We start from the raw sequence: 15255 nt of genomic DNA on the forward strand, positions 1-15255 counted from the left end.
AAAATCATGCACACAGACAGATTTCACTCATGAGTTTCTGTTGAAAGAAAAATCCACAAGAAAGATATCTTCTGTTATTGTGAAGCCTTTAAAATAATGATGGATTTAACACCAGTTTCAGAGATTGATTAAAGTGACAATGCTTGGTGTTATGATGTCATAATTTCTGACCTGTAGACACAATTGATGACTGGAGTTCCTTCCAGTAAATCTGTATCTCATGTTGTGGAACAGACAAATGACTGCGTATGACAAACCATAAATAATGATAAAAAAGTTAGCTCTTTTAATAAAAACCTATAACTCATCTGTTGATTTGGAGAGTAGACAGAGAAAAAATGTTATGTGCTCTGAAATTCAGTTCTTTGTGCAGAAGGATGCAACCTTTTGCTGGTTTAACTACAGCTTATCATAAAGGGCACTGAAGAGACACAGAAGGTAAGAAGGTTAAGGAGGCACATGAGACTACAGCTCTGGTTTCCAGGACTCTTTCCTACGTATGGGTAAGATATATGTGGAATTTCCTCATGTTGTGCTTGTATCATTTGAACCAAAAGGCTACTAAGAATTCTGCTGAACTCTTTCTGAATGCAAACAAGATTTACCCTTAAGTGCTAAGTAAAAATCAGCACCTGCAGCTGATGTCAGCAGTGTTTTTCACAATATCATTCTCTAGAGAATTTATAACAATAGACAGCTGAACACAAGAACCAGATGCTGGAAAGCAGAAGATAAGGAAAGTAAATGTCATTTGCCTTGTTTAATATACAGTCACTTAGGTTACCATCACACGCAGAGTCTTGTTGTTTAATTAAGAAGTTTGTGCTGATATCACAAATTCAAGTCAGGTAAATACATTGCCATTTAGCACATACATAAAACTTTTGATTAAACACACATAAATAAAAAATCAAAGCTGTGCATATACTGCTACTTCAATCTACACTGAAGAACTACTGCAGCCATTAAGATGTCTTAGAGTTTTTAATTACTTAAAATGCTAATGAAAGAGAATATTGTCTGAGTTGCTGCTGATTCTGTATCCTAACTGCTGTGGATCTCACAAAGGTCTGAAATCATAGAGTAGGGACACAGGTTAATATCCTACCTGCCACTAGGACTCAGTGCTTGTGTGTGAGATTTTAGGTTTGGCTGAGATGATACCAGCCTTAATTCCAAGCACACCACTTCCATTTTTTGATTAGAATTAAACTATTTTGTTTCAGATAATACTTATCCTCTTTCACAAATATCGTCTCCTTTCCCCTCTCTGCATACACAACCTTCTTTCATTGGAGCAAGCTGAAGAACAATAATTACAGTCAAATTCCCAAGCTCAAGTCAATTTTTGCTTTAATACATACTGGGATAACTTGGAAAACTAATTTTCTTTCTCTTTCACAGTTTCAGAATAAATAGCATCATATAATCACCATATATGAATAGAAATTTGGTGTAAATAGACACATGGTTTTGAAGAAGAAATATACACACATTTTCCTTTACTTAGCACATTTCTCCCCTCAGGCTAGGAGCTTTAGCTAAAATCTGTGATTAAAAGAATGTTTGAAGAATCCTAAAAGTAGAGAAACTTTCTTTATTTTCCTCTAGTTTCAGAAAGGGTTATCATAAACACACCTGAATAGCTTATGCTTCCATGTGCCTTCCCACTGTTTGCTATAATATGTAGTGTTTTAAAATTTAAAAAGATACAAGAATATTTCAAAGAATTATACTTAATCTGACAGTTAATTACATTTTTCAGGTTGCTAGTTCATGCCATGTACAGTCTATTATTCTTTCTCTATATGTTTTCCAGGGCTAGGAGGTCTGGGTACATTACAGCCAAACCCCAACACTTTCTACCTATAGAGCTGGTAATAAAATGCTTCATTATGTTAATTATTTCAATTTGAAGTACACATGGCTTAAGTCTTTCACTTTAAGCTATGAAGAAAGCAATGTTACTAAAGGTAAACTCAAGAAAAAGGCTTTGTATGAAAGGTGAAGTTGCAACTTGTACATAAAAGGTCTCTCTGCTCGTGCCAGGTGGGATGAAACTATATGATCTTCAAGGTCTCTTCCAATCCAAAATATTCTGTGATTCTATGGAGAATCATCTTAGCTGGATCAGGAACTAAGAGACTGAATTTTCAGTGGTTTGGTAGGGGAGGAGGAATATTTTCCATCTGAAGCATAAATTGCACATTAAATAATAATAACAATAATAATAATTATAATAATAATAATAATTATAACAATAGTAATAAACCAGAGATTTATACAGCTGCATTGTGAAATAAGTTTTCAAATGAAAATAAGTTTTCAAATGAAAATAAGTTTTCATTTTCACAGGGCTAAAAATCTTTGTCTTCTATAGCTTCCAGTTTTCCCCTGCTGATTCATAATACTCTCAAATCAAAATAGCAAGCACCATTTATTCTTCACATTTTATTCTTATACCTCCAGCAATTAGAAGAAAAAAACCCAGGTCATGTACCCTAAGAAACTTCTCTAAGAAAGACCTTTGAATTACACACATCAAAATAAAATACTGTTCCAGACAAAATTAACAAACAGCATGCAGTAGGCCACTCTGAACATCTGAAATACATACACAGTTATTCAAAAACTTACCATTAACATTTTCAGTGATTTGTATAAATTTGAATTCAATCTAACTTAACTGATGGAAGTGGAAAGAAGAGACTCCCATTATTGTCCCAAGTTTGCCTGCTTTTCACTGTTTGCATTTTGTTCTCATGCAGCTTCAAGTAAATTATGTATATTTTTAGAATTTATCTATTTGTTTACACATTTCTCCTCTGGAAGGAGAAAAGTGATTGATGGTGATGTTCACCAACGAGGTTGAAGAGGTGGCTACCTGTATAGCCAATCTTTGGGCTTCTTGTAAAAGTGTATATAAGATAGATTAAGAAAAATAAAGTTCAGAGCTTTCCCTGCTCACCTTTCTGCTGGCTGCTCATTCTTTTGTGTCCTTAACAGCAACATCCTGTAGACCAGGTTTCGTAAGAATTCCATCACACAAATATAATGCAAAAGAGGAATTAAACCCTTTAGACTATTGTTACAAAACCACAGAAATTATGAAAATACCTTCACAAGTCCACAAGGTGAAGCTAATAAATATTGTGAGGACATTAATATTGTCTAGTGTAATTTGTAGGACTTTTGCTGAAATGACTTTTTAATTCTACTTCTACACAACACTAAATATGAAATAAGGATGAACACCAAACACAATATTTCATAATACACAATATACAGGGTAGTGTGTTTGAAAGTGAATGCAGGAAGAAAGGTAACACAATACAGCTGTTGTTAACAAGTGATTACCATAACCAGTGGTACCCAGAACCTGTGGTACCCAGAACTGCTTCCCCATGCCAAGAAAAGACCCAGTTTTGTGTCTTCCTCTCATTCCTCCCTGTTATGGTTTCAGGAGAGGAAATAAAATTAGCTGAGACAAATAGGAACCTCTCCTCAATCCATTGTCACCAGGATGTCAGAGTGTTTGGAGTTTCAGGTGTTTGGATCTGGAACTAGACATGCCCACAAATTCATTTGTCCTCCAGATCAGATTCCAATCACCTACCTACATACCTATCTGATAAATTTATGAAACATCTGGACACTTCCTTCCCCCTTTGCAATATTTCTGACTAAAACTCTGCATTTGCATCTTTTCTCTCTCTCATGTGCATCTGTATTCTAACTTTGACTGCTGTTCCATGTAATCCTGATTAAGCAACATACCCTTTAAGATGTTCACTTGTGTTCTGGTAGTAGTTTCACCAGGGCAGTGGGGAAAATAGCCTGGTCTTCATCTCTCACTAAAATATGCAGATATACCAATTTAGAGCCACTGAAGAGTTTATTTGACGACAACCCTACAATGTATTTTCTTCACCTTAAATTTAAGAAAAGAAAAATGTTCACACCTACTAGAAAGTATTTACAGACAAATAGACCACAGGACATCAGGATTCCTCTGTTGGAGACAACTGTATGGGTGGAGGCAATGGAGGTGGGAGATCTGTAGTAGTAGATCTTTTTCTATGTGAAGATAGAGAGGCACATTGTAAACATCTTAATTTGTAAGCATTAGCGGAGTGCCTACCACAACATAAACGTGGGTCTGTCATCTCCCAAAGTGTCTTTAATTTCCACTCTCCACAAAGAAGATTATACCTCTTTTCTGAATTTAGGCAACCAAATAAATGTTTTCACTGTATTTATTTAAACCCATCACCAGTAATAAGTAGCTCTTATTACTCTTTTTGCTCTTTTTCTTCTGCAAAAACAGCTGTGTGAAAGTAAACTGCAAATAAAATGAAATCTAAATGAAGTCTGGCAATTTCTTTCTTCTAAATGCAGAAAATGCATTCATAACACTATATAATTTGTTAACTGTGTCCATTGATTCTCTCCTCTTCTATTGATTATATGTCTGCCTAACTTGAAAGGAGTTACTGTCTATTAGAAACAGTTAATAATGAAATTGGCTGCAGTTTACTGGAAATTTAGTAAATTAAAACAAAATTAATAAGAAATTTAGACCTTCAAGGAACTTTTTTCTAAGGCAATATTTCTTTTACTCTATTTTTTTTATATTCCATACCAATTCCTGAACTTAATAATTTGAGATGTATTTTCACTTCAGAGAATAGTGATATCTTGTCTACTGTCCAAACAGGACTTTTGAGACAAGTCATGAATTAAAGTCAGACATACTAGGAATGCCTAATCAAATAAAATAGTGCCTGAGACCGAGAAAATATATGCCATAAACACCTTTTTTGATAAATGTTGAGTACTAAATAAGAGTAAAGTGTAAACTAGAGGAGCAAGGTACTTGATTTAGGGAAAATATAATAATGCTACAGAATATGAGATTATCTCTTCTTGCTTACTCATTTATTGAAAATTGGTGTAACAGTGATCCATGCAAATTTATGTCAGGATTTTTGAGAAAATCAAGATTTCCATTATCACATCACGTAAAAGTTCAGTTCACAAAACTAGATAGACAGGATAATTTAAGAGTCAAACTTTATCTACATTAAAAAAAAATACTATGAGAGAATTCATAAATGTGCTTATATTTAGAAGACATATATTTTTTAAAAAAATAGGGGATTCCCCTAATCATTACCAATATCTTTGTCTCTGATGATCCATGGGAAAATTTGTGTTGAGAACCATTTAGCCAGTCACACAGAAGACTAAAAAGAGAGAAATGTATGCAAAGGAATATTAAGAAATCCAGATACTCAGCAGTGCATCTGGGTTATGTCTTCATTCCAACATGTTTCAAATGGATTAATGGGGATGGCATTTGTTATCACTGTATTATGTACTATATATAGGTACTATGTACTATATACACATACTTAGAAATCTAATATGTTATCTGCTTTTGTTGGGGATTTTTGAGGGTTTGTTTGAATTTTTCTTTGTAGGTTTGATTTGGGGGGGTGTTGGTTGTGTTTTTTGGGTTTTTTTTCCTTTTATTTATCAGAGTGTGTCATGGTTATCTGACTTGCAAGATGAACAATTTGTGATATGAGAAAGGAAATGTCTGAAAAATTTCTTTTCCACCCATGTGAAGATTTTGCTTTCTAACCTACCCCAACCCAACTAGAGAATGCTCATGTAGAATTAACAACAGGAATGATGCTTTGCTTTCTGTAAATTGTGGGTGTTCCCAGACCTGCTGAGTCTGTAAAAGGTAGAGGGAAATGACAGCAGTCAAGGATTACTTCAGATCACATGTATTAATATTATTTTTACAGTTTGAACATCTGAGCCTCTTTCACTAGCCTAAACAGTTTACTAATAAAAAAAAAAATCCACAAACTATTTTGTATGTCAAATGATTTTACTGTAACTGGAAATATGAATTAGAAAAATTTTCTGCTCTTGTTCCTTGGTTTTAGCCAATAAAAGGGCATGACTATTATAACACAACACATTTTTGCATGTGATTTACTGCAGGCAATTTTCTGTAGACTTTATGTAGAATAATTAACGTTTGAAAAGGTGGAATTTTATTTTATATTATAAATTTAAAATACTTAAGCAGTTCATAGAAGATTACCAGTCATCAAGAAACACAGTATAGATTGGTCAAAATTACATTGCAGTATCTCTTTACAAATATATATATCAGTATACTTATTTTGAATAAACTATCACAATATTATTTGAAGTTGCTCTGTCTCATAAGTTGAAAACATATTTGGTAGTTGTATGATTCTAAATAGTAATATTGATCACTCTGTTTTACAAAACTAGTATTTTATTTTTATAAGATGTCACATAGTATCTTTTTATTTATTCTAATATATGAAAATGGTCTCTTTTCTTTTTCACAAGCTGTGATGTTGTAAAATGCTTCACAGATAAATGGAGATTCCTCTAATGTGAAGAGCAAAACAAAACATGCATAAGAATTGCAAATTTTCACATTTAGGATAACAGCTAGTTTACAAACCCACTTTTAGTACTTACTAATAGCAAATTGCCAATAGGTGGTGAAACTCTTCATGTCTAGGAAATCACATTCTAGTCACAGTTTCATCATGCTTGAAAATTCAGTTTATCATTTGTTAGAAACATGAGATAAGTAGGAAGCTTAAAATACGTGTCAAAGTTTGAGTTACCTGACACTTTGTGGATTGTTTAAACAGATGGATAAAATAACTGAACCTAACCTCTGGAGGGTTGGTGTATTGTTAGGAAGATGGGTAAAGGGATGGCAACGGACACATATGATTTCATAACCACTTGTTAGCATAGAAAAGGTCAGTGCTGCCACCACTTGCTTATTGGTGTCCTATTCAAAAGGTTGAATACTCCAGATTATCAGTAGAGTTGCTCATACAGGCAGTCAAAATGAGGCTGGAAAGTTTCTACTTTTTTTTTTCTTTTTTTTTTTTTTTTTTTTTTTTTTTTTTTTTTTTTTTTTTTTTTTTTTTTTTTTTTTTTTTTTTTTTTACAGCCTGCTATTCATCTGCACATTTTAATGTATACAAACTCTTTTCAGCAGATGACCATGCAGTCCTTAATAATTTTCACAGGCATTTATTACAGATAGACACTGAACACAGTAGGTGCTAAAACTTACTATGAGATGACCTACTTTGGATGGTTGTCTCATCCAGTCTTATCTCTAGAAGATCAAAACACTAACCAGATAATATTTAATAATAGTATTAAAATAGAGGAAATACAGTGTTAAAATAGAGGAAAATGAAAGCAAATAATTTGGAAAAATCTATTGCAATCATCCTTCATACAGGTAGAATAATAAAAATTTGAAATTGCTCGAAACTTGGGGTTCAACACTGACAGTAACACAGAAACAAGTCAAGATGTGGCAAAAATAAACTTATTGTTCTAATGAATCTCTAGAGTAATACGATTATTGATATTGAACAAGATTTTCTCAGGTTGGTGATATGCTATATTTTTCTATTGAGAGAATAAAAAATATGCTAAGATAAGATTCTCTCTGTCCGTGCTTGAGAAGCACTCAAGTCACCAATTTGTAGCCAGGTGTGACTGTAAGAATATATAAAAGGTATGTATACTGCAGAAGCGTGTAAAAATTAACTACAGGGCCATGTAAATTAAATGAGAGGAATAGACTCCTGAAGAAGTGCACTATGTGAGAATTTTGTAGTGCCTGGGTCATCTTCAATGGTTTGTTTTTATTTTGGTTTTACACATTTTTTCATAATGGTGCTGTATGGGAAATAAACCAGCACCTGGAAATTCACAGGGAGAGTTTTGAGCTCTTACAAACAATTTCAGTAGGAAAAGGATTGTTAAAGCCCTCTCTATGCTTTGAAAATTTATCTCCTAATGTTCTTGAAAATTATTTCTTCTGCGTGGAGAGGACTAGAAAGAAGGAGGTAAGATGTTCCTTAAAAAAATAAAACAAGAAACTGATACAAATAGAAACATAAGTCACTTAAATCAGAACATTTATAGGTGATTTGGGGAAATTCAGAATCTCTAATCCTTAAAACTCATTTCTTCTATTTTGTTTCAAGATAACTGGTTACCTTATAAACAACCAGTAAATACAAGGGAAGACATATTTTACAACTAGAAATTTGGGAGTTTTACAGTACCTGTCATCTCCCAAAAGGAGAATTCTGATAGCTTCTGGTCAGACTGTGCAAAGAAATGTAATTTTTTGTTATAAATTTGTTACTTTAAATACTATTTCAATATCCTCTGCATTCTCCTCTGTCCTTATGAGTTTGTTTGCAGCTATTTTTTGTGTATGACTGAGTCTAAAATTTTCAATTTTTCCAACAGACTGACAGAAGATAACCACTACTGTCCCCAGTTATGGTCAAGATTGTACAGACTTAGTCATATATGCTGAATTATTTGGTCTGTAATAACAATACATATATTTATAAAATTCTTCTTTTCTACCTCTCTGAAGCTACACACTGACCAAGATAAAGGAGATGGAAATTTAAAATACATATTAACAGGAGATGGGGCTGGCAGTCTGTTCATTATAGATGAAAATACAGGAGATATTCATGCTGCAAAGAAATTGGACAGAGAAGAAAAGTCCCTGTATGTGCTACGTGCCAAGGCTATAGACAGAAAAACTGGAAGACAAGTGGAGCCAGAGTCTGAATTTATCATTAAAATCCACGATATCAACGACAATGAACCAAAATTCACCAAGGACATGTACACCGCCAGTATTCCGGAGATGTCTGGAGTTGGTAGGTAAAAACTCCTTATGTAAAATAAAAAAAGCTGATTGAGCTGATTGGGAACTTATAAGTAATTTATTATTTGGGGCACTTGTTACTAGCTGCTCTGAATATCCATGGAACAATTTCTGTTGCCAGCAATGTACCATAAATAATTGGTTTCTGCTTTTATTAATTTGTTTCATCTTTGTATACTTTTTAATTCTTTTTCCATGCTGTGAGCTACTCTTCACTCTTTCAAGCCCACTGAGACCATCAAGAAATGCAGCATGTAAGGCTATCTCATCAGATGCAACATAGTTTTGCCACAGCTGACGCTATCACTTGCATAAAGAGTACTGTCTTTGTATTTTAAGGTCTAACTTACCAAAACTTTTTTGTACCTTTAGAGAGAAACAACTTTAAACATGTAAGTATGTAAATCAATTAGTACACAAAAGGACGGCAAAATATGCTTTTACATTTTGTTTTTTTGTTTGTTTGTTTGTTTTTCCTGTTATCAGTATTGATAGTTCTTGTTAGTGGGTCGTTTGTTGTTTGTTTGTTTTAGTACGGACTTATTATTTAATTGTGATTTTTTCATACCAAATATATGAACACTGTCTCTAAATAATGAACTTATTTTGTTTTAAAAATATTTGCCTTTATGGGTAAAAACTTACACCCGTTTATAACTGCTTCAATGAAAAGTAAAAATATGGAGTTACAGTAGGTGTGATAAATACAGCATAACTGGAAAATATTTCTCAGAGTTTTGTTCAAATATATAACGTGATAGATAATATTCACCAGCGCACATTCATCAGAAGTTATCACTACCTAAGTGCTCCACTTTTTTACAGCAGACAGTTTCTCTCATAAGTAAGCATAAAATCCATAGACTATGGGAAACAACTAACAGAAAATTTCTCAAGTATTATTTACTTCTCATGATTTACTGTAATGGTTGGTGAAGTCAGCTCTGGATGATGGCATTGTTAAGAGAGACAATAAAATACCATGGAATTAATACACTTCTTCACAAAATAATTCCCGGAAGCTTATATCTGAGAGCAGTAAAAAAAGTATAACAGAATAAGAATTTGTTTTATAAACATGAGAGTATAAATATTAGCTATACTTATTTTATAAAATAAAGTATTTTATACTATACTTATAAAATATTTTATAATAAATAAAAAAATATTTTGTAGGCATGAGAAAGGAACAAATGCATATTACACATATTACCATGTGTAATATGAGGAGTCCAAGCATGCTTCTTTTAAAGGTATAATAAAAATAGAGAAATCCTTTTCATTCAGAATTTACTTTGCTGATAATCACTGAAAGAAAAATGTTGATACTGCATGTGTTATATTTAATTTGAAATATATTTTTAAGGAAGGAACTCTATGGGAATAGATAGGAAAAAATATGATGTCCATGCTTAATGTTATCACTTAGTGTAACATTATTACAGTCAATGGAGAGGCATGAATAAAAGAGAAGTGAATATGATCCAGTGCTTTGGCACTGCCTGAGAAATACTAAGTCTGAGAAATGTTTATATTTGATGAGAAGGATGACAGTGTAAGTACCATAATGCACTCTATGCTGGAGAAGTGTCCATAAAAGACACAAGTAAATGTGAGTTTAACTATGAAGAAGTGTTTGTCTACTTTTCCTTGAGAAAAAGGATATAAACAGTACAAAAATGTCCTTTGGCTTCTTATATGAAGAAAAAAGATCTGAGTAACTTTTTCCTCCATTTAGCTGACATTTACTTGACATTTAGGAATATAAAAACCACTGGAATAGGAATTTTCAGCATTTGAATTTGAATGAATAGAAGTAGTTTTGTAATTTTTTAAGTGTAATAGAACAATAACCCAAATCCAGACCAGTCCATTCTAGAAACAGATATTCTACATTTTTGAAGCCAGTCATAAGAATGCTAATTCAAGGGTCAGGATGAACATACAAATATAAATAAGATTACACATATATATAGTTTTTTTTCTTGGAGTCCTTTTGTACCGTTCCTCCAGAGAAGGAGTTGGATGTCCTAACTGGAAAAAAAACCTCAACTAAAATAGAAGCCTGAAAATTAACGTTTTTAAAGCAGTAGGCCAAAAACTTTTAGTTGGTTCTGTCTTGTAGAATTTAAAGTTTAACTCGAGGTTAGAGTGCTGTGTAAAACAATTCATAGAACCACAGAATCATAGACTATACTGAACTGGGAGACAGTCTCAAGCGTCATTGAAGTCCAACTCCTAGCCCTGAGAAGGACACCCCAAGAACACTTTGTGCCTGAGGGCATTGTTCAAACACTCCTTGAAATCTTTCAAGGTTAGTGTTGTGACCACTTCTCTGGGGAGACTAGTCCAGTGCCCAACGAACCTCTGGGTGAAGAACCTTTTTCTAATATCCAGCTTAGACCAGTCCTGACACAACTCCATGCTGTCCCCTCAAGTCCTGTCACTGGTCACCAGAGAGATCAGTGTCTGCCTCTCCTCTTCCCCTCACAAGGAAGTCGCAACTGCAATGGGATCTCCCCTCATCTCCTCTTCTCCAGGATGAATGGAGCAACTGGTTTCAGCCATTCCTCATGCAGCTTTCCCTCAAGGCCCTTCTCCATATTTGTTGCCCTCATTTGGATGCTCTCTAACACACAAATTTTCTTTTTCTTTCTTTCTTTCTTTCTTTCTTTCTTTCTTTCTTTCTTTCTTTCTTTCTTTCTTTCTTTCTTTCTTTCTTTCTTTCTTTCTTTCTTTCTTTCTTTCTTTCTTTCTTTCTTTCTTTCTTTCTTTCTTTCTTTCTTTCTTTCTTTTTCTTTCTTTCTTTCTTTCTTTCTTTCTTTCTTTCTTTCTTTCTTTCTTTCTTTCTTTCTTTCTTTCTTTCTTTCTTTCTTTCTTTCTTTCTTTCTTTCTTTCTTTCTTTCTTTCTTTCTCTCTCCTTCCCTTCCCTTCCCTTCCCTTCCCTTCCCTTCCCTTCCCTTCCCTTCCCTTCCCTTCCCTTCCCTTCCCTTCCCTTCCCTTCCCTTCCCTTCCCTTCCCTTCCCTTCCCTTTTATACTGTGTTGCACAAAAGTACACACAGCATTCAAGGTGGGGTTGAACCAGTGCAGAGCTGAGCAGAATAAAAAAAGAAATCACAGAATAGCACTTAAGAAAAACAGAAGACTACAGAATAAAAAATTAGGTGCCTTTTAATTCTATATTTTCTCTACAACAAATGGATGAAAATAAGAATAAAACAATAAGAACAAGAATCTGTGGAAGAGAGTGATCATCTTTATTAAGACTAACTGAAATGAAAAAGTCAAATTCCTGCATTACCTACATAAACATCTGAAATTTTGAGGGATACTTTTTAGACTGTATATGGAGATTTTTGCATATCTAATCAAAGAAGTTTTATGGCTGGAAATCACTACATGGTAACACCATACACACTATAAGAAGTAGATATACTCATGATAAGCAGGTCAAAAATCTGTAGGAAAATCCCAGTTTCTTTCAAATTTTTATCTCTTCCCAATTTTCTGTCTCAAACCACTTTTTTTTTTTTTTTTTTCTAAACTATTGTATTTATTATGTTTGCCAAGTCCAACCAATATGACAGCAGATATTTATGAAAGCCCTGGAAAATGCCACTAAGATTGAGAAATTGAAGAGGAACCATCACTAGCAATGTTTCCAGCTGTGTGTATATCTGTTATTCAAATTGCAATCATACTATGTACTTCTCAGTGTGTAACTGACTGCTTCTTGGAATAACTGTGTCTAGAGCACACAAGGGAAAATGGTAAGTCAACACCTCTGACAGAATGTGTGATTTTCAGCACCAATAAGCAAACCTCCGTCATATTTAACTAGTTTGGTAGTAAGAGGAGTGAAAGCACAACGTGGATTTTCAGCACAACCTATCCAAGCCCGGGGGAAATATGAATGCTTATTTGTGCACTTGTTTGTGCAGCCATCAAGTTATGTATAAATTAGCTCTGCTATGCCTAAATAGGATCCAATCCAACAGTGTTATGACTAAACCTAAAATGCTGTGTAGAAAAGTTAGTACTGGGAGTAATCAAAACCACTGAAGTGAGCTGACTGCAGAGTCATTTCAGAAAATTTTATGGAAATTATCATGTTAAACTGATATTAACTTAAAAAGTTGAATGAGAAAGTTAGTTTAAAACATTCTAAAACTCAATAACATGGAATTTCTCATTAAATCACCTCCTGTACTAAAGTGCTAAAGTATAATAACTGCTGTAGCTGTATTTTTGAACAATACTAGAGTTGATTGGAAGAATCCTGTCAATCATTTCAGATTTAGTAAATTGAGTAAATAAAATATAATTTCAAAAAACAATGAGAAAAAGAGGGTAGGAAGACCGATAAAGATTAATCAAAACATAATAATATAAACAAATTTATAAAAGACGTTCAACATTTTAAACCAATGGAATGCCGAAATTGTCAGGTACAGTCTTGGTCTCAGTGAAGATATGGAGGACTTCAAGAAGGATCTAGTCTGAACTACTTATCCAACCCCCCAAAACTTCAGAGAAAATAAAATAAATATTATTAATATGGTTTTTTTTTATTTCCTCTTCAAGTAGAATGAAAAGTATGTCTTTAATCACACTTAAAATCTAGTAATTCATCTTCAAGGCTTCCGTAAGTATAAGATCAATCCAAGCATTTTTCCAAGTGAAATATTCCTAAAAAAATCCTAAATAAAATCTAATCAAAACTAGCACCTCATCTCACTGAGTAAACCCCTTTTCTCAGGCTATAAATAAAACTATCAAGAAGTTTTTGAAAAGGGGAGTTAGCAATGAGATGTCCTATATAGTTAATCCCTTTTGACATCCAGGTCAATATTATTACATCCCTCTGTACCTGCTTTGCTAATTTTAATGAGTAAGGCTTTCCAGCCTTATCTCATTAAGCTTCTTCAAGTTGCAGATGATGAGCATTTCACAACAAAATTTTAATCTTTGCATTGATTCTATTAGGAAATGGGACAATGCCTAATTTAGCTTACCAGTTATTTCCTCTAACTGCTGCTTTCTAAATTTATAGATCTAAGCAAAGACACGTAACATATTTCAGGATTTCTACAGTACAGGATTCATCTAAATATAGGTGAGCATATTTTAAATAGTTAATTTTAGAACATACTTTTTTTTCCATTATATCACTTTTAATTAAAATAATAATAAAAAAAATCAGGTGTTTTTTTTTTTTTTTTTTTAGCTGATCAGTGGGTTTTGATAGAAGAATGTTAAATACAAAATATAAATATGGTCATTTTCATTTGAGGTGTAGATGATTATGGCAAGACTAACCATGCCTTGTATTGAACAGGTATTGTAAATAAAATACATAAATAAAATATATATGTAAAAGGCACACATGAATATAAAGCTAGATGAGATTGCAGTAAAACACACTGGGTAATATGCATTAACATCAGCATTCTTATTACTGTGCTGTTGTCTTTTGTGTGCAGTAGTATATCCTGAAACACCAATTATGCAATGATTCTCTTAGAAGTTCCATTATCATTGTTCAATATTTCTATACTATCTCTTGGGAATCTATAATCATCATGACTACTATTTCATTTAAGTAAGACTGCACTCCATTCTAATATTATTTTTAGTTACACCATGTTTTCAGCATCACATAATCTCAAGTGCGTTTCTCAAGAGCAGTTTGCTATTTTGTATAGGAAGTTCTCACAAGAGCAAGTAGGCCTTATGGTGGGGGAAAAAATAATAAATAAAGGAAGAAAATTAACCAAATGCAGTAACCATCACATCTTCTATATTTGATTTTGCTTATGTCAGTACCCATTAATCTACAGATGTGTATAAACAGCGAAAGGGAGGCAGCTCTCATCTTTCATGTTTCAGCAGGAAATATTTATATTTTCTCCTTTGCATATTTTCCTTGGTTTCTGATGTTTATAAAAAGAAGCTATGAATGACTGTCTTGACTTTGACACAAGCTTAAAAAAACCTAGTTTGCTAACTTGAAAAACTTCAGAATTCTAGTTGTTAGCATGCACTCTATTTTAAAATGAATTATTGAGTAAGCTTTAAGAGAAAGATATATTTCAAATAAATATTTTATCCACAAGTTCATATTTTACAAGATAGAATTAGAATTCCTTTTAGTCAAACTAAACATGATGGTAGAAATTCTGTAACTTGTATACTTTCAATATTTCTTTTTGCATTTGCCACTATAACTAAAGAATTTCAAAATCTTTGTAAGTACTTGAATATTTTTTAAATGCAGAACTTTTATTTTAATTCTTTATTATTTTCATACAAGTCTTTGTAATGAATAAAATAAAAATATATTAAATAAGAGTTCAATGTCTAGCAACATTTCTTAAGTCATCAAGGCAGAAAAGTCAAAACCCTCTTTTCATTAAGTAGTCAAAATCATAAATATTTCCAGGATATTTTCAAAGAATTTTGGAGT

At 32.9% G+C, this 15255-nt stretch overlaps 1 protein-coding gene across 1 annotated transcript in view; it reads left to right on the top strand.

Annotated features, from left to right (window-relative positions):
• The first annotated feature begins 8445 nt into the window (after positions 1-8445).
• Positions 8446-15255, top strand: part of CDH9 (cadherin 9) — a 47347-nt gene continuing 40537 nt past the window's right edge. Inside the window, exon 1 of the mRNA XM_066326195.1 lies at positions 8446-8780. Coding sequence (XP_066182292.1) covers positions 8744-8780 — 37 coding nt within the window. The 5' untranslated portion in view covers positions 8446-8743. The remainder of the gene's footprint in view (positions 8781-15255) is intronic.

The sequence above is a fragment of the Sylvia atricapilla genome, chromosome 1 (assembly GCF_009819655.1).
Source record: "Sylvia atricapilla isolate bSylAtr1 chromosome 1, bSylAtr1.pri, whole genome shotgun sequence".
NCBI lineage: Eukaryota > Metazoa > Chordata > Aves > Passeriformes > Sylviidae > Sylvia > Sylvia atricapilla.